Here is a 27523-nt window from a genome sequence, read left to right on the forward strand (position 1 = left end):
GCTGAGACTAAGGAAGATGAGGGAATTTTACAATTTATAATTCACGTCCCATCTGCTCAGCGCGGTAAAGTTCCAACGAGAATGGTTCCCTTCGTACTCCAATCAGAGTAAACATGTAAATCAAAAATGGATAACCATTTTCAGTTTAGTTGCAAAACTAAAATACAGCCGCATCATATTCTAGTCCAATCAGAGAGTGCAGCAAGCACCTCTACCGGTTTCGAAACTTATTAGTCTCTCATCAGGAGGAACATATGCTGCTCTCTTTGATCCAACCAAAAAAAACCCCGGCGTGCCGTCACGGATTGCAACGAATGAAATCGCATAGATGCCCTGGCGGCAACTGCTAGCAAAAACTAAGTTTTTAATCCAATGGTATATAAAACAACATAATGTTATTCTACATCCCACCAGACTGAAAACAATGGGAACCTTCTCTGGTTACACCTCCGAGGCTTCTACAATTTGCAAGCCATAACGGATCCTCAGACTAAGGAAGATGAGGGAATTCTACAATTTACAATTCACGTCCCATCTGCTCAGCGCGGTAAAGTTCCAACGAGAATGGTTCCCTTCGTACTCTAATCAGAGTAAACATGTAAATCAAAATGGATAACCATTTTCAATTTCAAAATGTTATAGTTTATCAATTAAATAATTAAATAGATTTTAGCTTATCAGTCGGGGCGCCCAACAGAGAGGCACTAGGCGAGGTGCTGGGTCTACGAGACTCTTTATAAAAATGAGCGTTACCTGTGCGAAGTGTATAATGTAACAAAAAAAATATCAAAATTATAAACAAAAATCAATGTTTTATTCTGCAAATGTGGAGCTTGAAAACTTGCGAAAGAAATAGAGCTAGCCGTCAACGTAGATGAACCTAAAGCCCTCATACAAGCAAGGAAACAACGAAACTTTCAAATTTTAACAATAGATGATGTAATTATTCAGCAACAGCTCAGATACCTAGGCGTAGGCACAGATAAAAAACTGAGGACGACAGCGAGGAGGAGATAATACATCATCCAGCCTCAAAAGTCCACTGCTGAACATAGACCTTCTCCCCTCGTTTCCAACCCCATCTATCCTCCGCCGCTCTCATCCAGTTTTTATTTACCTTTCTTAAGTCGTCAGTCCATCTTGTAGGCGGTGGACCGACGCTTCTCTTGTCTTCTCTTGGCATCCATTCTAATAGCCCCTTTTTCCATCGCCCATCTGTAATTCTGGCTATGTGTCCTGCCCATCTCCACTTCAACCTGGCTATAATTTAGATGACGTCAGTCACCTTTGGAGATAATACGGTAAAGGATAATCCTTGCTAATAAAGCATACTTCTTTCTGTCACATGTGTGTGGATCCAACGACATCCAAAGGGAAGTAAAGTATATAAAACCATCATACGACGAATAGCAACATATGGTGCATAAACATTGATCAATACAGAAATAAAAACAGACCCTATTAATACCTTTGAAAGAAAGATATTAAGAAGGATATTAGAATCCCTCTATACAGGGTGTTTCATTGGGAAAGTAGCATACGTTAACCGTAGAAAAAGGACACGTAGGCGGTGTCAAAAATACCATACTTAATGGGTCTTACTTCATTAATAACAATGATACTGGGTGTTTTATCTATTTTGCCATTTTCTTATTTGGTTCATAACTTTTTAACCACACTGTACATTTATTTTATATTTGGCACGCAAATATTATTTAAGATGTAGAATCAAGTAATTGATTTAAAATTGTAAATAATCCAGGGCCGGATTAAAAAATATTGGAAAAATATTCAGATCCAAAAACAACACCCTGTACATTTATTTTTTCAAATAGATTTTGCATTTGAAAAGATGATAAAATACTAAATTTAGTGGTATACTTTAAATTTTCGGCAAAATGATTTTTCTGGTTAAATTTTGAATTTGAATTCTGAAATTATGCGAATTACGAGAGCTCTAAGTAGAAAAAAAATTGAAATACGACTTACAACTTGTTAAACACACTGTATATTTATTTTATGTTTAACACCGAATATTATTTAAAGTGTCCAATCAATTAATTTATTTACAATTATAAAAAATCCAGGTCCGGTATAAAAAATATTGGAAAAATGTTCCAACCCAAAGAACACAGGTTTTTATATTTAAAAAGCGGATGAAAAACTAAATTTAGTGGTATACTTTAAATTTTCGGCAAAATGATATTTCGGGTAAAATTTTTAATTTGAATTCGGAAAATATGTGAATTGCGAGAGCTCGAAGTAAAAAAAATTAAAATGTGACTTAATTTTAATTAATACCATTATTTAATCTAAATTAGTAAAATGTTACCCTTTTAGTATTTTTTTATTATGACGACAAATAGTTCATAACAAATATTCACCTTTAATAATTAACGAATAAATAATAAAGAGTCCACAAAAAATACATATCTTTAATCAACCAACTATCTTAAAAATTAAAAAAAAAACAGAAAATAATTGCTTAAAAATAACTTTTGGATATCTAAAATCCAAAGTTTATAACGAGGAAATAAATAGTAGGGCAGAACTTCTTGACCGAATTCGAGACGCCTTCCAAGAAATGAAGAATATCCCTGACGAGATTAGGAATATTTAGATAATAATTGTAGATAATAATGTTAGTTTGTTATGTATTTAGAGTTAGAAATACAGAAAAAATTCCTCTGATTGAAAAATCAAATTTGTTTGTTTGTAAAATAACAAAATGTCTGGCTAATTGGCTCGGCCAAGGCCATCAAATTGACACAAAAAAAAAAGAGATTAGGAAGTCAGTCAGACAAATAACAAAAAGAGCATGACTTTGTCTTCAACAAGGTGGTGGTCATTTTGAACAATTACTATACTTAGTTTTAATAATAACAATTTTGAAAAATTTTTCTGATTTTTTTTTTATTTTTAAGATCGTTTTTTTTTTTTATTTAAAACACAAAACCACATCAACCGCGCAGGGTTATTAGTGGATATAACAATACAAAGTATTACATTAAATATAGTTATACAATTTGATGTCTTTTAAATATGTTAACACTGATGAAACTTTTTTGGTGAGGATTGTCTTGAGGTCATCGTCTGTGATTCTATGGGATCTTCTTTCTTTTGAAATTGAGGACACTCTTAATGTGATTGGCTTTAGCTTCTAGGTCTGTTCTTACAAAGATGGCTACTCCGCCACTTGCCTGTTGTGCTATTCTGTTTTTTTGGAAAACATTGGTAGTTTTGAAGATTAATATTGGATTGCTTAAAATGAGTTTCTTGAAGACATAAGATCTTAGGGCATGTTTCATTAATTAGAAGTTTTAATTGTTCTAAATGGGTGTAGAACCCATTGATATTCCACTGTAATATATAGGGGTTAGACATTTTCGAGTTCTGACTGAGAATGTGTTTCATCGGTCTCTTCTGTGGAAGAGAAATTATTGGGGCTTAGTTTCTTTCTTAATCGAGTTATATTATTTTTTAATTTTGAATTGTGGGTATAAGCGTGAACAAAATTAAGGATCTGAATTAATTCGGCTGTTTCGTTCGAATAGTTTTTTGAGGTTATTTCGGGATGTTTTGCGTTTAATGTGTTTTCGAGAAAGTCACATATTTCGTCGAAGTTAAGGACAAATGGTGGTGATCTGTTTGCGATTTTGTCTTTAATTGTCTCTAGGGAAAGTAAAAGTTCATCTCGAGAATTTCTTTTAGACGTTTTTGTTTTTTTCTTTGATTTCCTTGTTACTGGAGAAGTGAAGATATGAGAATCGGTCTGTGTGGTATTTTCGTTGATTTCTGGAGACGATGAGATGAGCCTTTTTAGATGTTTTGTGACGTTTGGAATAATTTTAGGTTGTGTTATTTCTAATGGAGTAAGATTGCTGATCTTGTTGGAAGTTGATGATGTTGGGATTTTTAAAGTGTTTGTTTCATTTGTATTATTTGTAGGTCTTGACATGTCGTCAGTTTCTATGGTATATTCTAATTGGTTATTAGAGACCTGTACGTCTGGGATCTGATCTAATATGTTTTGGGAAGATGCTGGGTGATCGTTAGAGGTGGATATTAAGGCTTTGTCAGAAGGTTTTTGTTCTGTTTGGTTATAAGGTAGATTTGTTATATATTGTGTGTTTTGGGAGGTTTCTGGAAGAGCTTTAGAAGTGGTTGGATTAGAATTGGTTGGGTCAGGATTTGTTGTATTAGAAGTGGGTGGATTAGAACTGGTTGAGCCAAGATTGGTTGTATTAGAAGTGGTTGCATTAGAAGTGATTGTATTAGTATTGTCAGGACATTCTGTTTCCTGGTGACCAATAGTCTTGCATTTTGAACAGTTGAATCCTTCTATAGAAAGGTATAGTCTGTAAGTGGTATTATCATAAGATATCATGAAAGAATCGGGAATGGACATATTTTCTAAAGGTGTGATAAATGTTTGCCTTCTAAAACTCAAGACATGGCTGTATTCGCTTTCAGGCATTCCTACCCGAAGAAAAGTCATTTTAGAGACGGCGTGTATACCCATTTTACGTAGTTCTTGTTCAATTAACGTGGTTGGAACAGAAGGACCAGCGTTTGATATTATCAGTCTTTGAGCTGGAGTGATAAGTCTTCTTATTTCTACTTGAGTTTCTTTTATATTGACGCATTTATGGGAATGCAGCAATGAATCAACCATATTTTTAGAAGAGAGATATATACATATTCTATTATTGGCTATTCTGGAAGCGAAAGATACGTTACGTGGACCAACTACTGAACCGACGGCTATGATGTACTCTTGAACTTTGGTTCCTTCAATACTAGAAAGAACTATGGCTTCGTCTTTTGTTGGTTGTTTAAACGTGTTAGCAACACTGGAATATGAGATGTGAGATGTAGTTTGGGTAGTGTTCATGGTGTTATTCGAAGTCATGTTTGATTAATTTTGGAGACGTTGCAAGGCCGGCCCTGTCGCCGGTTCAAAAACCGGTGTGGATTTTGTCCCAAAACTGGTCCTATTTATATTTCTTGGATATTTTATAGGTTATATTATTATTAATATAAATATAATATGATGTGGTTTTTGGTACTCACGTCAGGTTTGCGAGGTTTACATGGTGTTTCCACTATAACAATGTGGAGGAACTAACAAAATAATTTTCAACTTTGTTTTTATCATTTAAAAACTGATATATTTCGCAGCGGTTTACAACGTGGTGTATATTATCACTGTCAGGACCGTACTCCCTTAAGATCGTTGGTTGATTAAAGTTATGTATTTTTTGTCTCTTTATTATTTATTCATTAAATATTAAAGGTGAATATTTGTTATGAATTATTTGTCGCCATAATAAAAAAACACTGAAATGTAAACATTTTACCAATTTAGATTAAATAATGGTATTAATTAAAATTAAGTCACATTTTATTTTTTTTTATTTCGAACTCTCGCAATTCACATAATTTCAGAATTCAAATTCAAAATTTTACCGGAAAAATAATTTTGCCGAAAATTCAAAATATACCACTAAATTTAGTTTTCATCCCCTTTTTAAACGCAAAATCCATTTAAAAAAATTAATGTACAGGGTATTTTGTGGGTCGGAACATTTTTCCAATATTTTTTAATCCGGCTCTGAATTTTTTATAATTTTAAATCAATTAATTGATTGGGCACCTTAAACAATATATTCGGTGTTAAATATAAAATAAATATAATATAGTGTGTTTAACAAGTTGTAAATCTTATTTCAATTTTTTTCAGTTAGAGCTCTCGCAATTCGCATAATTTCAGAATTCAAATTCAAAATTTGACAAGAAAAATAATTTTGCCGAAAATTCAATGTATACCACTAAATTTAGTTTTTCATCTTACTTTCAAATGCAAAATCCATAAAAAAAAAATAATATACATGGTGTTAAAATGCAAAATCCATTTAAAAAAATAATATACAGGGTGTTGTTTTTGGGTCGGAATATTTTTCCAATATTTTTAAATCCGGAATTGGGTTTTTCAATTTTAAATAAATTAATTAATTGTCCACCTTAAAGAATATTTGGGTGCCAAATATAAAATAAATATACTGTGTGGTTAAAAAGTTATGAACCAAATAATAAAATGGCAAAATAGATAAAACACCCTGTATCTTTGTTATTAATGAAGTAAGACCCACTAATATGGTATTTTTGAGACCGCCTTAGTGTCCTCTTTCTACAGTTAACGTATGTTACTTTCCCAATGAAACACCCTGTATATGTAAAGAATAAGGTTCAACCACGAGTTATATCAATATTCCTACAAATCCTATATAGTAAATTATGCAAAACTACAAAATATTTTGCTAGACAGGTCAACTTATAAGAGAAAGTATAGTAGTAGAAGATGTTATAGTAGAATGCTTAGTGGAATTATGTTAAAAAATGTCGGTAAAATGGCGACGTCGGTCGGCCAATGGGAAGACACAAAGAAGAGGTGGATAGACGAAGAGATAACCGATGCTAAAGAGATATGAAGGGTGGACAACTGGAGGAGAGCATCCAAGGAAAGGGACGCGAAAAAATTTCGCCAAATTTTACTGTGAGATAAACTCACAAACTTTTTGCATCATATTAATTTTTTTAATTGGCATCATATGCGTTTTTTTTAATCTAGAAAATCTCATTAAACAGCACTTATCATTTTCAAGAAAGTCGATTGTTGAACGTTTTCATCTAAAATGTAGTTTTTTCGCAATATTTTTTGTTTAAATGGTAATAAAAAACCATGACGAAGTAAAAAGGGTCTTTTATTCTGGACTTCCTCCAGATACTTCAATTGAAAAATGGCGCCCAGTAATTTTTAAATGTTTCGTTTTCTGGGGCATGTGGTAGATATTAGATACATTTACATACACTAGTACCAGAGAAGAGCAGTTCTCGCCAGTGGCGCACACCCACACCCCCCTACACGCGACACTATATATACACGAAATTTTCGATTTTATAAATCTGACGGCATTGAAAATTTTACTAACTTCCATCTTAAAGTTCAGGAAAAGACTCACCTAGTCATATATCAACCATTCATTTTGGTCTTAGGGTGTGGATTTTACGGCCCTTCTTATTTAGGGCCTGTTTTTCGTTTTCGTCCCCAAAACTCCCAAAAACTTCAAAAATTTAAGACCGACCTTCGCAGCTTCTAATACTACTGATCATTACCTTTTTAACGCATGTCTAATTTTGAAAATCGGTAATACCGTTCAAAAGTTAGCGAGCTCAGAATTATGACTCAATTTCTATTTAAAAAAAGGGAAAATGTTTGTGGATATGTATGTATGTGGCTGGAAAAGTTAAACCGATCTGTTTTTTTCCGTGTTTGAAGAGGGGGTCAGGGCCGATTTAAAACCGGTGGAGCTTGTGACTTTTGACCACCCATAAGCCAGCTATAGGACTTGGTAGGTACAAAACGGCATATTTTTTGGGGGTATATATTTTCGGTTCGAGAAGAGACAGGAGAACCTCAAATACACCAAGTAAATAGTGTTGAGTTAAGCTTTAAAATGGTGTCTAAACTGTCAGGATCAGACATATACCCGGTTCAGTATCGCCGAAAAACTGAAAAACTAAACTTTGAAAATTTTGGTTTTTCGACAATTACTCAAAATTTCAATCTACGAATTGCGCCAATAACTGAGCGTTTGTAAAAGGACCCTAGACGAATCTGACAGTGTATACCTACCTTATATCCGGGAAAATTCGAATTTTTAAGTTATAGGCTTCATAAGTATGATCAAATCTATTTCCTATGGGAAAAACGGGTTTTCAAGCTCAATAATTCCTGTAATAGCTTCAGTTATCATACTTGACCTTAGATGCATCAGATACTACTTGTCAATACGTTTCAAATTCATGGTTAGTGATCAAAATCGGTTAAGCCGTTTAGAAGTTATTAAGCTACAAAAGTATAATAAAATTAACGATTATTCCCGAAATGGTTTATGTATTTGTAGTGGGTACGACGGTAAATTTGATCTGGCAACGGGCAATCCGAGTTCATTAACCGGCCATCCCAATAATTTTTTTCAATCTATTTCGAATAGAATAAAATTTAGTGTACATTCGATGGACACTAGATCATTTGGGAGATAATGCGACAAATGCATTTATAAAGCTTAACGTGTAATCGAGAAAAATTGCATTCATTTGCATTGCAACTTCATACATTTAATTTAAAAAAAAAAACTGAAAAACTCCTAATACAAGAATAAAAAACCGCTAAACGCCGTAAAAATAGTGTCGCATACAATATTCCAGCTTAAAAAGATCTGATATGGATATTACGTGGCGCGAAAATGTATTTTCATTTAGATGCAAAATAAAATTTTAATTTTATATATTTAAAAAAATTTTTCCAAAATATTTGCTAAATTTGAAGTAAACGCGCCACAAAAGAGTTACAAAATTCAAACTGTATCAAAGTTACTCTTTTGTGGCGCGTTTTACTTCAAATTTAGCAAATATTATGGAAAAATCTTTTAAAATAAAACTAAAATTTTATTTTGCGTCAAAATGAAAATACATTTTCGCGCCACGTATTACTCATATCAGATCCTTTGTACCTGGAATATTGTATGCGCCACTCATTTTTACGGCGTTTAGCGTTTTTTTTTGTGTAAATTACACGTAGTTTTTTAGAAATACTTTTCTTTTGTTATATCACAAAATAGTAAAAAAAAAACAGGTAAAATTACCAATTTTCTACAAAACGTCACAAAACCAAACGCCACCTATAGTTTAAAATAAATAACATTTATTGATGAATTATTGATTAATTTAAGTATCTAATTTATAAATAATTATTAGATTAAAGTTTATAAATTTTAATTTATAAAATACTAGCTAAAGGCTTTTAGAAATTGGCTGATTTCTGCTCACCACACATTTCTGACTATTTGATACATTTTGGGGATATGTGCTCGAACAGTTCTGTGATATTATTAGTTTTAAACAATTAGACAATCCTTTGCACTGATATATTGTTAAGAAAAATCGAAGTTTTAAATTCATATATATTTCATTTGATCAAAAATTATTTAATTTAGTTATACAGCTGCGGTCACTGAATAGTTTACACCTTCATTTTAACATTTATTTTGATTTATGTCTTAATTAATTTATTATCGGCTATCTACTAGATCTGTAAGGGTATAAATTATTCAATGGCCGCAGCTGTACATACAACAAACAGTAATTTAATTGGTTTAAAATTTCTAGCTTTTGATGGCATAACAAACAGAACAATATTAGTTGCATTCACCAGTCACTTATAATACAGGCAGATTTGAAATATTATTGAATTTTATCTGTGTGGTACTAATTTAGAAAATAGTCCAAAAAATCAACAATATGTTCATTCAAAATATTCTAAAAATGTTCCCAAAAATTCGTGGGATATTTGTTAAGGATCTAGCTTTTTTAAAAAGACACTAAACAAATAAACTGAATCACTTTTATTTGGCAAATTAATGTTATAGCTGAAAAATTTATAACAAAAATCTTCCTAGTACTAAAACTATAAATTATTCCTATTGCTAAATACACTAATTATTAAGCAACCCATAGTTGGGAATTCTACATTGCCGTGATATAAAATCAAGAAAAATTTCAAACATCACATGGTACGGTCAAATTCATCACATTATACATCAATTTTTTCTGTAGGTTCTACTTACCCTTAACTTCAAAATTGATCCTGACCGTATGGGTGGTCCTTTTATTGTTGGGTGGGGTATGCTCCTTCTCCTTTCTTTTCAGTATTTGTTTTTCGTCTCGTCTCAGCTGCCTGTATTCTTCTTCTACTTGTCTCGATCTTCGTGCTTGGAGCCTTGCATATGCCTGATTTTTTCTTTGTGCACATTCCTTGTCGTAGCAGTCCGACCGAATTTTTTCACGCTTTTGCCTTCCAGTCACCTCAGTTGCTACCTCATCTAATATTGTTTTACAACGCCTCCAATAGTTATCAACACCTTCAACTATATTACCTGTACAGTCCTCTAGTTTACGTTCCAGACTTTCCTCGAATTTCTTGGCTATTGTAGGGTTTTTAACGCTTCTACGTTAAACCTTTCCTATTTAACTCATCTAACTTTCTTTGCATTGCAGATTTTAGCTCTTATTTTTATTTGGACTAGGTAGTGGTCGGAATTTATGTTTGCCCCGCGTCTTGCACGTACGTCTATTAATCCGGTCAACTTAGACATCAAAATAGTTGCCAAATAACAAAAATTGCCAAATTTTGGTGGAGAGTTAGAGTTTGCCATAACAAATAAAGTTTTAAAAGTCCCCGCCGATCCCGTGTGTGCAACAAAAGTTATTCGGGGCCAAAGGTCAAAATTTAAGATTTTTTGGATTTTTCTCGAAAACGGTAAGTTTTATTAAAAAAACATCAAATCAAAGTTGTAGATCTTAACATTCTCTACAAAAATAGTCCTTACATTTTTTTCCTAAGAGTTACCATTCCTGAGATATCGCGATTTAAATTACTTTATACATTTTATATGCACATAAGCCACGTATATCCATAATGTGGCACTTACGACAAGTATAACTGCCTATTTGTGTCTATTTTATGTAATATATTATACTATCCTGAAAATATTTCTTCAAAAGATAATCAGTCCCAAACTGAATTTCCTCTATCCACGTGGCCTTGAAAAACATTTGGCTATACCATTGTTTAAAAAAGAACAGATTGTCTATTGTAAACAATGGATTGTCTATTGTATTGTCCGTAGGTCTTGTTCATAGTATCTGTTCTGTTTCTTTTAGTGCTAAAGGATCAGTTCAAGTGAATATAAGTACTTATTACAAGCGTCTACCATTTAGCAGACATTACGGGCTTACAGTGACAGTGGTATTTGACGGCTACAGTGACTCGACAAAGAATATTAAAGCTGCAGAACAACGTCGTCGAACTACAAAAACATCATCGGGTTCCGAGATTATGTTTGATGAAAATATAACAGTTCCAGCGAATCAACAACAATTTTTCGCTAACATTAATAATAAATTTCGTTTCATTTCCATGTTTACTGACAAATTAACAGCTGCGAATATTGAAGTGAAACAAGCTAAAAATGACGCAGATGTCCTTATAATAGAGACAGCAATTGAAAAATTTAAGGCAACAAACACAACAATTGTAGTTGGTGAAGATGTTGATTTGTTAGTACTGCTTACTGCAAGGACTCCAGTAGATAAAGTTATTTATTTTATGAAACCTGGAAGGGATCAACAGCGAAGAGATGTATATTCTTCGAAAAGTTTATCGGCTTATCTCAAATGCCAAAAGTACATTTTATTTTTACATGTGATAACCGGCTGCGACACTACGTCAGCAATGTACAGAAGGAGCAAAACATCAGTACTTAAATTATTCGAAAAAAAAAACAAAAGATTTGACTGACTGCTGTAAAGTTTTTACAGAACTTGATTCCACACCGCAAACAATAATTATGGAAGGAACTCGCTTTCTTCTTGCGGTTTATGGAGCTCTAAAAAAATTAGTTGTCTTGATAAATACCGATACTTAACTTTTGCAAAAAATACGCGAAACAAGAACAGCTATCATGTTTTTCTCCAACATCAGCATCTGCTTTTCAACATTTGTATCGAGTATATTATCAAGTTCAAACATGGCTAGGCAATGAACTGAATCCAGGAAACTGGGGTTGGAAATTAATAGATAATACTCTGGAACCTATTAAAACCTTACTACCACCTGCTCCAGAAAAACTCCTGAACACTATTTTTTGCAATTGCAAAAAAGGTTGTAGTGCCAAATGTGGATGTAAAAAAGTCGGGTTGCTGTGTTCTCTAGCGTGTACCAACTGCCAAGGTCAGTCTTGCTCAATTGTCCGGTTTAGTACAACAGAGGAAGACTTCTGTGATTTTAATGAAGAGACCAATGACTCAGTCACATTTGAACAATTTTTGAACATCCAGCAAGAGGAAGAGGAAGAAAATGAAATCGAAGAAGACTGAGTTGAGTATACTTTCAAGAATATGAATCTGATTAAAATATCTACAGAAATCAAAACAATAGTTAACCTAATAATCAATAGCAATATCAATAATGAATATCAATAATAAGGTAATCAAGCCTATTCTGTAACTCATTTCGATGATAGAAGTCAGTAAAATCCAATAGAAGTGGCTAAGTCGAATAGAAATAGTCCAAATCCGTATTCCATAACTACTTCGGAATCTCTACAATCGTAATAGTGAATAGAAATCACTTCGACAGCATTTACCCTGTCGAGGTGAGATTTCGATTATCGGAATTGTGGTTGACGCAAGCGCATTTTGTTTTGTTTTGGCGTTTATATTTTATATATAAAAATAATTGATTACTACTTATTTATAATTATTTATAGTATTTCTACCTTTTTTTAGCTGCTTCATTTTTAGTCTGTGGTTTTATTTGTTTAGATAATTATATATTTAATTTAGACATGTTGTAGGACCTAACCTTATTTATTTGCTATGTGACATCTGAATATTTGCCACTCGCAGTGTTGCCATACTGTTTTTGCTTTTATTTCTTGTACAATTTCAATCAATGGTATAATTTACGAGAATAGCATACAATAGACTTCTTATGCGTTGATTGATAAATATATATATTTGTATATTATACTAGTATACCTACTTGTATATTTATCAGTCAACGCTCATAGTCTGAACAAATTATAGAAAAGTTGCCATTTTTGGGAAAAGTTGTTTAGCAGTTATTTCAGCTGGAGTCGAATCTTAAAGATTGCATATTATTAGTAATATCAATTTTAAATAATTTATTTAAACAAAATCCGTTCCAACAAAATATGATCGTCATCGGATCGTCCTTCTCACTGTTCCAACAAGAATTGTGATCTTGTAGTGACAGTTTCGTGATGACCATTTAAGTAATCATTTTTTTTTTCATAAGTTTTTCATTGATTGTCATTTGTTTCGAGCTTCTGTCATGTGTCACATAATAATTAATATATCTACGGCATACGTCTTTGGTTTTTATCATTGGATATACCAACAACAATATACATATTGACAGATAAATCAGTTATGAGTCAGGTAACCGTTCCAACATCAGTTTCCAAATTACCGTCATCGGACGATAACTGGGCGACACAATTACGAACATGCGCACAACAAACGGTACAAGTAGTTTCGTGACGGTTTCTGGACCGTCCAAAAGTTCATGTTGAAACAAACCTAATAACATCAACTTAAATATCTTTGATTTAAAACGCCCGGTTTCATAATCAACTTAAAGTGAACATTGACTAAAGTTCACTTTAAAGTTGACATTTACCCGTATGAATTGCATTGATAAAGGTACCATCTTAAAATTTAAAGTCCACTTTAACTGATTATAAAACCGAGCGTTAAAAGCATTTATACTTCTTATATTCACTTTCACTTATTTTTTTATTTATCAGTTTATCTTCTTTTTTATATCAATTTTAATTAACTCTAATTTAAAACCATTTATTCTCTTTTGAGCTTTTTGCATCCAGTATTTACACTAATATTTTATTTACTTTTCAAAACTTGAGGATAGTATGAAGAAAGTATGAAAACATTGAGGATATGGCAACGGTGGCATATTTCGAGTAACAACCAGGTCACAGAACACTGGTTAATGCGCGGTTGCCGCCTCCTCAGAACCGCGTGAAATAGAAGTCAGAGATTTCGATTACGATATGAGTTACAGAATACCAATCCAAACACAAAAATGACGCGATAGATATCAAACATTCCGATTTTGGGTAATTACGATTCGACTTGGTCATTTCTATTCGATTTGTTAAAAGTTACAGAATAGGGCTGAATATCTAGAACTGGACCGGTATTGTTTCCTTAAATTATCTTAAAATTGTCAAAACAGTTAGTGAAGTAGGCCTACAGGGGAAAACACGGTAAAAAAACTCTCCGAGTACACTTGGTGGTGTGGAGACGTGTGCATAATATCATGTATAATGTGACTCTTAGTCGCGATATTGAATCGTGATATAGAATCGCGATATCTCAGGAATAGCAACTTTTAGGAAAAAAATAGTAAGGACTATTTTTGTAGAGAATTTTAAGCTCTACAACTTTGATTTAAAGTTGTTTTGTTGATAAAACTTACCGTTTTCGAAAAAAATACAAAAAAATCTCAAATTTTGACCTTTGACCCCGAATAACTTTTGTTGTACACATGGGATCGATGGGGACTTTTAAAACTTTATTTGTTATGGTATACCCTAGCTCTCCACCAAAATTTGGCTCTCCGGCAATTTTTGTTATTTCAAATGTCTATATAGACCGGGTTATATTATGTCGCTGAATATTATGCTACCCTCTACCGGGAGTAAAATTTTTATTAAAAATAACGCCGAAAATTACTATACTAATAACTTTTATGCAGCTTTATTTCTAGACATCTTTTTAAAGTCAATCTTTTGGACTTAAGGAAAAAGTAATTTAAAAAGAAGCACTTTTTATAAAGGTATTTTGCGAATTATTCAAAAAGTATTTTATCAAAAAAATCGTTCTTGTAAAATGAAGCTTATAACAATACAAAAATATGGTTGGTTTATGATGTCTGTATAGCCTCAATACTATCGGAAAAAAATGTTGTATGTATTTTTTTTACCCGTTAGTTACCACGTTAATAAATAATCTTTACCCATTTACAATTCTCTTTACTCAGGTATTTGTAGTATATTTTTTGTTCGTTTTTAATCGTTTGGCTGATTTAAAATGCTTAGAAAATAATTGAGTTTTAAATAGGAGTACTTTTATAAACTTTTACATAATATTACATTTTTTTTTTCAAGTAAATCTAAAATTATAAGAGATGCGCAATCTTCTGTAGGGTACAATATTGTAGTTTTTACTTTTCATTATGAAGTTCTATAAGTACTTAGTCTTCGACTTATTTGAAGAGAAAAGTGAATTTTTTGTTATAATTAAAAAATCCTCCTCTCAATTCAAACTCAACTTTGTAAGTAAGCATTTGAATCCAGGCAAACTTCTAGAGCATACTATGTACATTAATAAAGTGAATTGTAAAGGAGTAATCATTATTTTTAATTAGGGTGGTAATTAGGATGGTTTTCACGTTTTTATCGCTAAAAAAACTACGGAACAAGCCTCTTTTGTCATAACTCCCTTAGGATTGGTGCTAGAGATTTTTGTAAAAAATGAAAATACAGATTTTTCAAGCACTGCAAAAAAGATTATATGAGTTTTGCACAACTTCATATTTCACGTTCAAACTTTGAATTTTGGCATAACGAAGAATAACTAACTTTCAATAAGTTATTTCTCTGCTTGCGTGGGAGCTGTAAAGACCATAAATCCACCATTATTTTTGTCTTTTATGAACTATTTTTTTTTAATAATAATTTTTGTATAAAATACACACTTTTTGTTTAATTCGCAAAACACTGTCTGAAACAGTGTTTCTTTTTTGTTAAAAAATTGAAATTTTTACTTGCGAATAAGTTGAAAAATATGGAGATTCCGAAAAAAAGAACCATGTGAATAAAACTACGAAAAACTGTGAACAAAAGTTACTTAAAATGGGTTAATACAGACCGTTTAGTTTTCAATTAGATATGACTGAAGGAGGCGCTAAAATTGGCAACATTTCTGTAAATTATAATTATTGTATTTAGTCCGTTCTTTAACGGTAAAATATTGCAAAACCTCTAAATTGTAAAGAACCGCTTGTATTGACATGAAATTTGGCATACACATAGCTAACAAGTCAAAGAAAAAAAGTGATATTGTGCCGATATGTGCTTTTGCCCTGGGCGTGGTTTTCACCCCCTCTTGGGGGTGAAAAAATTTTCGTCCAAAGGAAGTCAGGAAATGGATAAAATGGCTAATTTTAAGTAACTTTTGTTCTATAGAGTTTTTTCACTAAGTCAATACTTTTCGAGTTATTTGGCAGTGAATATGTTCATTTTTTCAACAAAATAACCACGCTTTTAGACGGTTTTTCGCAAATAACTCAAATAGTAAGTATTTTGTCGAAAATACATTCTTAGCAAAAATATAGCCCGTAAAAAATTTAAAAAAATGGTGTATACATTACGTCTCTACACCTAGTAGAAGCAGAGTTATAGCTAATGAAAAATAGGTTCATATTCGTCAAATTCCAAATGAAATACTTTAACGTGAAATAACCAAAAATGAAGCACATTTCGGGGAAAACTCATTACAACTTATTTAATGTGTTTAAAAAAAGCTTCATTTTTGTTTAATGAAAAAAATGTCTAGCATCAAAATTAAACAAGTTACGCTCAAAATAAAGTTAGTCCCTTTTGGTTTTGGTAAAAAAGTCGAGAAAATCACCACCTAATTAGTATCTTAAATGAACTTAATCGGTACGACTGCATAAGTTTCTTGACTCCTGTATATATTGTTAATATGATCTGTAAGTTTCATCGGTTTAAAGTCCTTATTATTGAAAGGGCTGTAGTTAAAAGGGGTTAAACGAGTCACTGATCACGAATGTATGCAAATTTAGAAACAACAAATCTTAATCAATTTTTGTCCAACAGAAAAACAAAAAAATACATGATATTCAGAAAAGCAAATCTAACTTTTTTTGTTTTTCGAGATTTTTAGTATCTCTAACAATTTTTAAGTTATTTTGAAAAAAAGCATATTTTTCAAAATTTAAATTTTTAAAAATTTTACTTTAAAACCAAATTTTTTCAAAAATAAGCACTTTGGATCGATGAAACTTACAGATCATATAAACACAACATAAGTAAAATAATTTGTGGAGCGGCAACGATTAATTTAATTTAAGTTGCTAATTAGGGGATGATCTACCCGATTTTTTTTTTGCAAAAACAAAAGGGACCAACTTTTGTTTTGAACGTAACTTGCTTAAATTTAATGCTAGAAACTTTTTATAAAAACAGAAATAAAGCTTTTCTTAAACACTTTAAAAAAGCTATAATATGTTTTCCCCAAAAAGTGCTTAATATTTTGGATATTTCACGTCGAAATATTTTATTTGAAATTTGGTGAATATGAATCTATTTTTCATTGGCTATAACTCTGGCTCTACGAGATCCAGAGACCTAACGCGTACACCAATTTTTTTTAACTTTTTTTATAGGCTATATTTTTGCTAAGAACGTTTTTTTCGACAAAATACTTAATTTTTGAGTTATTTGCGAAAAACCGTCTAAAAATGTGGTTATTTTGTTGGAAAATGAACATATTCACTTGCAAATAACTCGAAAAGTGTTGACTTGGCGAAAAAGCTCTATAGAACAAAAGTTACTTAAAATTAGTCAGTTTACCCATTTCCGGACTTATTTTGGACATATATTTTTTCACCCCCAAGAAGGGGTGAAAGTCACCCCCAGGGTAAAAGCACACATCGGCACAATATCACTTTTTTTCTTTGACATGTAAGCTATATGTATGCCAAATTTCATGTCAATCCAAGCGGTTCTTTAAAATTTAGAGCAAAAACCGTGAAAGAATGGACTAATTTTAATTTGGTTTTATCTACTCATTCCGATAGTATGGGCCATTCCACGAACATACGCCTGTTTTGGATTACTTCGACACTGAATATTTAACTGTGCAATATAAGAAGTACGAAAGTAAATGGCGCTTATAATTATTCCAATAAACAACAATGTAATTTGCAATTTACTTTCGTTCTTCTTATTTTGCACAGTAAAATATTCGTTGTCGAAGTAATCCAAAACAGGCGTATGTTCGTGGAATAGGGTATAACAATATGTTGTTAAAATCACATTATCATTTTTTCTCTTTTCTTGATTACCTATTAGTTTTTATTGCATAATATATAAATTTAATGTAACCACTGAATACATATATTTAGTGAAAAAATATTATAAATAGTTAATCATAGTGAAAAAATAGTCCTATTAATTAAATTAATGAATAATTTAACCGATTATGCAAATAAATATTGTTTAAGAATTGCAAATAAATTGATACTCCGTCGTCAGCAACTAATACAACTTGCTAATGTTTACGTCTACCGAGCACTATTGCAATTTAAAGGGTGTATATCCTGTCTGTATATTCATTTTCGGCGTTTTCGGCATTTTAAATATAAAAATGTTTAACCCCGGAAATGGGTGACATCCCCGTCCACAGGGTAAAAGCACTCTACGGCACAGGGTTAATTTAAGTTACGTAGGGAGTAAGTAGAATATATAGCCAAATTTTGGTGCAAATCCATCCAGGCTCAAAAAATTATACAAAAATGCTATTATAAGATAATCGTAACCAAGCATTGGTGAATGCAGCTAAATATCTGATGCCTTATTAAAACCCAACACCATGAGATATAAATTTGTTTTGTCAACAAAAATCTAATACATTGTGAATACGTTATAATAAAAGCTTCGATTTTGTAAAACACCACTTTTAGCAATTCGTACTAATTTTTGTATTTCTTTAGGCACATAGTCGTATGCGGGCATATTACATATGAGTCTGTTTCGCATTTTCTAAAAGACTTTCTTCACGAAGATAGAGAAGATGTAGATGTCGAAGTAGTGTTTTTACATCGGTAAGTTTTTGATGTAGTCTTTAGTTTAGACAAGTGGCAATGTTTTAGTTTATTTTTATATATGTTTGACATTGTTTATATTATATAGGGTTAGGAGAATAGGCTGGAGTAACACCAACAGAATAGCTGAAGTCTGAGTTTATTGCATTTCTTCTTAAAAAAATATAAACGAAAATTTAAAAGTCGTGTGAAAGTGAAATTTCCAATATATAGCCAGTTCGGGTTCGTAAATGCTGTTTGTACGAAAAAAAAAAGCTTTGTTCTCTGTACATATCTTATTCCAGAGATGCAGCGATGTTAATTGCGACGTATGCGCATGTTTGGTTGATTAAGAGAATGAGTTTGATCGAGCACAGCACGCTAAGATGAAGCAAATGCTAAAAGAAGCAGGAATTAGCAACCAAAATCTGAAAATAATTCTATACTACAATCAGATCGGAGGAATGCTGCGATGCTACGTCTTGTCTCTCCTTTTTTATGAGAAAAAGGGTTTAAAAAGCAGCCAGAAAATTACAGAGGTATCAACTTGTTAAATACCACCCTAAAACTTACAACTAAAATTCTACAAGAACTTATGAATTAGAGGAAAAGTTTATCAGATAAACAACAGGTTTTTCGTACTGAAAAATTGTCTACAGATGCAACATTCGTCATAAAGCAAATTACTGAGAAATCACTAGAGCATAATAGACCGGCATTCTTATGCTTTATGACTTAAAAAAAGCATTTGACAGAGTAAGACTCAATGTAATCCATCTTCTGTATAATAGATATCATAAAAACTATTGAAAAATCTACCAACACAACAAAATGGAAGTTAGAATAGATGGACAATTTACAGAATATATAGACATAGGCAGCATAATAAGACAGGGGGACTCATTGAGCCCTATGCTCTTTAATTTAATAGATAAAATTATCGAAAGCGTAAAAAAAGAAAGGAGTTACAGAATGGGAAAAAGAAATAAAATTACTGTGTTATGCAGACGACGCAATAGTAGCCCAAAATTAAGACAGTCTACAAAGTTTAATCCACAGATAAGAGCAAAAAAATTCAACATGACAATTTCATCTCAAAAAACTAAAACAATAGTAGGTAACCAGTAAAGAATTAATCAGATGTGAAATAGAAATTGATGGTATCATTATTGAACAAGTAATGGAAATAAAATATCTGGGAATTACATTGTCCAGCAACGGACACCTGTATCAAGAAGTGAGAAATCAGCTACAAAAAAAATTAACTGACAGGATGCCTTAATAACATTGCTTGGCGAAACGGACATATTAACACTGACATGAAGTCAAGAATTTATAAAGCCAGTGTAAAACCAATAATGATATCTGCATCAGAAATAAGACCCGATACAGCCACAACACAAACACTACTAGAAACGGCAGAGATGAGAGTACTGAGAAGAATTATTGCATGAAATGCGCTGAGAGGAATAGGAAGACATTAGAAGAAAATAGAACATACAGTGTATCAACGAATGGGCACCAAATAGAAAAAAAGAATGGTATAACCACATATGAGGATGACAGAGACAAGTGTGGTCAAAATAGCAAGAGATAAATCACCAATCGGTAGAAGTATCGGCCGACCGCTCAAAAGTTAAAGAGAGAGAGAGAGAGCCATAGAGGTATCAATCCGCCAATGAACAAGCAGAATTGTTTATAAAAGGAAGAAGAAATATCTGAAGGATAAGCAGCTCTTTCAATGCGAATAAAAGCGAAAGCGAAAGAATCTGTCACAGCAGATGAATATGACTATCCAAAAACTGGATGATCATTTTTTAAAATCATGTATGATAGATATAGATTCATAGACATGTAGAATCATAGTTTAAAAAAATCCTGGCGAATATTCATGGATATAGATGACCAAATATTCTTTTGTTCTATTCTGTTTTATTGCTATATATTTTTATTTTGTTATTCTATTTTACTATATTTAACTTTATTTATAATCTAAAGATATAAAAGTTTGAAATTCACATTGTTTTCAAAAATTTGAATTTAAACGCGTTTTATTACGCAAGTTACTTAGAAAATATTTTTTAACTTAAACTAATTTAAAGCAACATCTACACTCTTGCCATAGTATCTAACTGAATAAATATCTCGGAAAAATTGTTAATATAGAGAAGATATGCAGTTTCTGATTCCAATAGACACAACTCGAAAAATTTTCCATTGGAGTTCCATTCCATAGAAGAAGTGTGCTTTCAATGAGTTGACACCAAAAAGTCATCTAACTCCTGGTAAGATTGTAGGTGTAGCATTTTGTTTAAAGAAAATATTTTCTAAACAATTTTATAAACAGAATATAGCAATGTGTGACGTGTAAAATACATCGAAGGATATTTTTAGAAAAGAGCCAGATTTGGAATTGGAAGGTCTTCTGAAAAGGCATTATACGACCGTGGAGTTTTTTCAGGGAACCATGATGAATGCAGTTGACCTTGAAAGAGTCAAGGTATCATTTAGGGCTTTGAGACTTCGTTCGTGAATGATATTTCAGAATATAATTTTTAATTTGCTTTATTTAGCAACATACACTATAAGCTTTGCACAATTTTTGTATTCAATAGCATGGGTTGATATCTATCTGATTGGTAGAATAAATTTGCTACCAAAAAAGATTAGAGACATTTCCGTTTTACCTAACAAAATTTTTTGAGATATTTTGTATTCTTACCTTTCCTTATCAGCAAACGGCACTGCATCGTCTGCATAGAATAATAACATGTGAGTGAATTTCGTTTTCTCCCATAGTCTGGTTTTACTATTAGACTAGGGCGCATCTGTAAAAATATTAGTACATTTGGATGTTGAGAGGTGATTCATATTTTTTTGCAGAAATTGCTTGAAAATAACTTATATAATAATATTTGAGTTATCCTCCCACTCAAAAAGGTCCGGAACATTGTTTAAATAATCAAAATGTTAAAAAATAAACGAAAAATTCGATTTTTATCTTAGTTTTCTGATTATAACTTTAAAAGTATTCATTTCCGAGAAAAGTTGCACTGATATAAAAGTTGCGTAATTAAATTTCCTACAATAAAAGATTAGTTAAAAATTGTTAAAAATGGTCACCCATGCAAAATAGCATTAATTGCGAAAAACCCGTAAAAAAAGAAGTATTCACATTTTACGTCTTTCAACCACTTATGCTACACTTATGACCTTCATATTTCACCCAGAAGAACTTTATGATATAGTAAAAAAATGCTGTAAATTTAATTAAGAACGGTTTAATAGATTTTGCAAAATAAATTTTGCAATCCAGCTTTCGCAAAAAGATAATTTTTTCAAAATGTTGCAGAATTGAAAATAAAGTAGACAGCAAGTTGATTTTTTTTGCTTATAGAAGAATACTGTTCCTTTCATTTGCAATTTGCAAAGTTAAAATCGGTTAACTACCACGGCGTAAGGAATTTTTTTAAATAAACATTAATTTTTGGTGCTACGCGCAGGACAGCGGATACGTTTACTCTGATTGAGCATTCCAATGACCTTTGATAATGATTGATAAATTTTAATTTTTAGTACATTTCGATATAAATAAAGAAATTTCTTTATTGCAAAATACAAACACATACTCTGTCCTTTAGAATTACACTTTTTTTAGCAAAAACTTTCTTTGTTCGTATATTTTAACTTAGAAAATAAAAGTTTATTATTTTGAACATATGCAATTGTTTAAACAATATTTCACAAACAATAATCAAATTAGTTTGATTTTTGTTGAATTAAAATATTAAAATACAACAAAATATAGAGTAAAAAAATAATATATTAGATAAAGGTTGGAAGAAATTTTGGTGGAAATCAACTTGTGTGGATCGAACACCGCTGTCCTGTAGCACCAAAAATTATTGTTTATTTAAAAAATTCCTGACACCGTGGTATAAACCTATTTTAATTTTGCAAACTGCAGATGAACGGTACAGTATTCTTCTATACGGAAAAAAATCAACTTGCTATCTGCTCTCAGTTCTGCAACATTTTGAAAAAATAAATTTTTTTGCGAAAGCTGGATTGCAAAATTTATTTTGCAAAATCTATTGAACCGATCTTAATGAAATTTACATTATTGTTTTAGTATATCATTTAGTTTTTCTGGGTAAAATATGAAGGTCCTAAGTGTAGCATAAATGGTTAAAAAACGGAAAATGCAAATACTTGTTTTTTATGTTTTTTTCGCAATTTTTGCTATCTTGCAACGAAGGGTGACAATTTTTAAAATTTTTAACCAATCCTATATTATAGGAAATTTAATTACGCAACTGTTTTTTCATTGCAACTTTTCTCGGAAGTGGATACTTTTAAATTTATAATTAAAAAACCAAGAAAAAAATCGATTTTTTCTTTCATTTTTTAACATTTTGATTATTTAAATAATGTTCCGGACATTTTTGAGTGGGAGGATAACTTAATTATTATTATATGAGTTAATTCCAAGCAATTTCTGCAAAAAAATAAGAGTCACCTCTCAACGTCCATCTCAAAACAGATGCGCCCTGGACTATATATCTACTTTAATTAATATTTTATCCATGATGACATCAAATATAACGGCGCGCAATGCGTCTCTCTAGCGGTTCCCATTCTAAATATAGATTAAGTATTCTTAGATTTTTTTAATTCTTATTATGTCGTCATTCTAACGAAGATTGTCGATCACTTCTTTAAACTTCTTCTATTAGGTTGAAAACTTTGACTTTCAGTTGCCAGATGTCGCTAGACACCTACTCCATAAACGTCAATGCGGGGATAAGCTCTTGGAGTTTCGACACTTGGAGCAGAGAGCAGCAAACCCACGGCTCTCTGATGATGACTTCAAAAAGAGTCGAAAATCGTCGATTCAGAGTGCTGGTTTGTGCTTTCTGTTCTAAGTGAAAAATAAGACAGTTTTGCTTACGCATTGCAACTGAATAAAAATGGTATACATTTTGATTTTACTTCTTTAAACGCTTTCTTATCTTTTTCAACGTAAAATATCTGTTCAACACTGAGGTTAGTACCTACAATGTCTGATATTTCTCAGACAAGATTTCTTCTTTCTTTCCAATCTTTTTCTGCCTTATACTCTTCCTTGCATGATGACGTGTAGCAGAGAGTATTTATCATTTCGAAGTAAGTGGCCCGGATACGATGTTTTTCTTATTTTAATTGTGTTCATAAGCTTTGTTCTTAGAACTTCCTGTGTACTTATATTAACATCTTCATTTGTGGTAATTTTTGGTGTTTCCGGTTCTAGGGTCATTTGGTTTTCCTCTGCGTAGTTTTTTTAGATGGTCAATCCATGTATCCTTTTCAATGTGTTTTGATTATAAGTTTTCTGCCATGTCCAATTCGTCTTACCACCTTTTTGTTTGAGACTTTTGCAGTCCAAAGCAATTCCTTAGCTTCTACCAAACAAAACATCAGATGAACCTCAATCTGATAGCCATACTTAATTTCTTATTTGTACACATTGACTTGTATTTGATACATTCTTTTCGAACTATTTATATAGGGCAGTCAAGTAATGGATTTACTCATAGACCAGGAATAATCTGTAAAAAAACGTGTATTTTTGGATGTGAGAGGTGGCATTCGGATTTTTGCAGCTAAAGTTAGGTGACACCTTCAGCAATAATAATTGACTCATGCTTTTTCTCAAATATGCCCGGAACATTAATAAAAAAATTAAAATATTTAAAAATTTCGAAAAACATCGATTTTTTTATGCTTTCTTTACTTATAACTTTAAAACGATTCGTTTTGGAACAAAGTCGTACAAAAATAAAATAAAGATAATTGAATTTTGTATGATATACGACTGGTCAAAAATGTCTTAAGGTATTACCTTTTCTGCAGTATAGCAATAAATACAAAATAAGGGGGCAAAATACGCCTGTTGTTATTCAATGTTTCTTAACCACTTTGGTAGCACTTAGAAACTTAGTAATTCGCTTAAAAAATTCTTATAACTTACTTAAATGGTCTACCAAATTTCATTAAAATCGACCTAATAGATTTTGCATAATAAATTTGCAATATAAATGTTTTTAAAAAAGTTCAAATTTTTTAAAATCTTCCTGAACAAAAAGTAGACCATTTAGAAGTTGGCTAATTTTTTTACATATAAAGAGGTGCTCTACCTATCTAATACACTTTACAGAATTAAAATCGGACTCTTTAATGGGCCTCGGCAGTGTTTTAAAATTATAAACAATTTTTTGGCTTATAAACAAATATCTTTGTTTAATAATAAAACAATTAATTTTTAGCAATGCAATAATTAAAACCGGTATAATTTGACTTAAACTTTCAAATGCTGTCAGCGGAATTGCTATTTTATTTTTTATTCAAAAGTTATTCTCGTTCAAAAATTGCAATTTTTCGATTTTTTTAATGTTCCACCGCTTTTATCTCGAAAACTATGGATCCTACGAAAAAACTTGTAGGAACATTTTTTGCTTAGAATTACCCAAGAAATACAAAAAAATGTTTTATTTTGCGAAAAATCGATGTTATGTAATTCTTCAAGTTCTTTGTTTATAACAATCTTATCGACATCCGGATCAACTGTTACCCAAAAAATTCGTGTTCTACGTTCTACAGGTCAAAATACATAAAAAAACTTGGGTAAGTCCATCTAAATAATGGAGCCCGTAGCACCCCCTCCTGGACACAGCACTAATTTGTTTATAAGCCAAAAAAATGTTTATAACTTTAAAATATTGCTGAGGCTGCTTAAATAATCCGATTTCAATTCTATAAAGTGCATTAGATAGGTAGAGTACTTCTTTATATGCAAAAAAATTGACAAATCTTTGTATGGTCTAGTTTTTGTTGTGCAATATTTTAAAAAATTTTAATTTTTTAAAAAAAGTTTAGATTGCAAAATTATAATGCAAAATCTAGTAAGTCAATTTTAATGAAATTTGGCGGACGGTTTTAGCACATTACAATAATATTCTTTATAAAAAAAGCGAATTAGGAAGGTTCCAAGTGTAACCTAAGTGCTGAAAAAACATTGAATAAGGACAGGCTTGTTTTGCCCCCTTATTTTATATTTATTGCTATTTTTCAGCAAAGGTGTTAAATTAAGACATGTTTAACCAACTGTATCTGATAGAAAATTTAATTATCTTTGTTTTATTCCTATACAACTTTGTTCCAAAATGAATCGTTTTAAAGTTATAAGCAAAGAAAGTAGAAAAAAAAACGAAATTTTTTGAAATTTTTAAATATTTTGTTTTTTTTATTAATGTTCCGGGCATATTTGAGAAGGAGCATAAGTCAACTATTATTAACGAAGTTATCACCTAACTTTATCCGCAAAAATCCGAATGCGACCTCTCACATCCACCTAAAAACAGATCCTTCATGGTCTATCATTCAACGTTACAAAAATGTCAGCAAAATGTTACAAAGTATATGTGGGTTCTTTAAAGGTTAGCTGATGATAACTAATCAGGCTGTACCCAGTTTACGGACAAACGTAACTTACCATAAAGAAGAAAATTAAAAAATTTTGCAAAGTTGAAAAATGTAGTTTTACATACTTAGTAAGCGAATCTGCATGGTGCTCTCATTTAAATTGAAATTGACTTAACTTTAACTTTAATAATAAATCTAAAAGAAATACCTACTAAGTATTAGGCTTCCTGTTACTTGCCTGATTTTTACGCTGAACTTTGGAATGTGCAGGAAACCGCCAGACCTCGAACTGGAAGGTCTTTTCAAGAGACATTTTACCACTGTAGAATTCTTCCAAGGTACCATTATGAATCCTATTGATCTGCAAAGGGTCAAGGTAAGTTTCGGGCGAGTGAACATGTTAGCCTGAAAGTGATAATCCGTTTAACAATGAAATCATTCTTAAATATCTGTAAATAATCGTAAATATGTGTTCTCATTAAAATACGATCAAAATTCATATTATAAGTGTTAACTAATATTATTTTTTTTAAAAGTTATACAGTGTAATCATTTAATAATGGAACAGGTAGCAATTATTGTGGATTTCAAACATGAGAATATGATTTATAGCCCAGTAAATGAACGGGAAATACGGCGATACCGTGTAATTTTCAGGGGCAACTCCGAATTGCATGAAAATTTTGATTTAGGTTCTACTTACCATTCATTTAAAAGTTGAAATTGTGCCGTTGGTTGCTTTTACTTGGGGGGTGACAGTCACCCCTTCTCGAGAGTGAAAAAACATACGTTCAAGATAAGACCGGAAATGGATAAATTGGCTGATTTTAAGCAACTTTTCTTCTATAAAGTTTTTATGTAAGTCAATACTTTTCGAGTTATTTGCGATTGAAAATGTTTATTTTTCGACAAGAAAACTACATTTTCAGACGGTTTTTCGCAGATAACTCAAAAAGTAAATATTTGATCGAAAAAAATATTCTTAGCAAGAGTGTAGCTTATAAAAAAACCGAAAAAAATGGTGTACCAGCAAAGTCTATCAATCGAGTAAAAACAAAGTTGCAGCTCATGAAAAATACGTTCTTATTCGTCTAATTCTAAATCGAATATTTCAAGGTGAAATCACCGAAAAATTAAGCACTTTTCGGGAAAACTTATTCAAACTTTTTCAAATTTTTTATTAAAGGCTTTATTTTAATTGTTTATAAAAGTTTCTAGCATTAAAAATAAGCGAGTTACGCTCAAAATAAAGTTGGCCCTCTTTTTTTGGTAAAAAATCATAAAAATATCCTCTTGTTTAGCTCCCCAAATGAAATTAATCGCTACCGCTTTACAAACAATTTACTTACTTATCTATTTTTTATATGATCTGTGAGTCTCATCGGTATAAAGTGCTTATTTTTGAAAGGGTTATAGTTGAAAAAGCTTGAACGGGTCACTAATCACGAGTGTATGCAAATTTTGAACAGCCATATCTTAACCAATTTTTGTCTTACGCAAAAA

General features: G+C 31.5%; 1 protein-coding gene across 5 annotated transcripts in view; it reads left to right on the forward strand.

The window, feature by feature from the left end:
* LOC114336268 (calcium-activated potassium channel slowpoke) overlaps window positions 1-27523 on the forward strand; it is a 663340-nt gene that overhangs the window by 290230 nt on the left and 345587 nt on the right. For all 5 annotated transcript variants that reach the window (XM_050659851.1, XM_050659850.1, XM_050659854.1 and 2 more), the window contains 2 exons: window positions 18470-18580; window positions 26291-26396. In XM_050659851.1, the coding sequence (XP_050515808.1) occupies window positions 18470-18580; window positions 26291-26396 (217 nt within the window). The remainder of the gene's footprint in view (window positions 1-18469; window positions 18581-26290; window positions 26397-27523) is intronic.

This window comes from Diabrotica virgifera, chromosome 8 (assembly GCF_917563875.1).
Source record: "Diabrotica virgifera virgifera chromosome 8, PGI_DIABVI_V3a".
NCBI lineage: Eukaryota > Metazoa > Arthropoda > Insecta > Coleoptera > Chrysomelidae > Diabrotica > Diabrotica virgifera.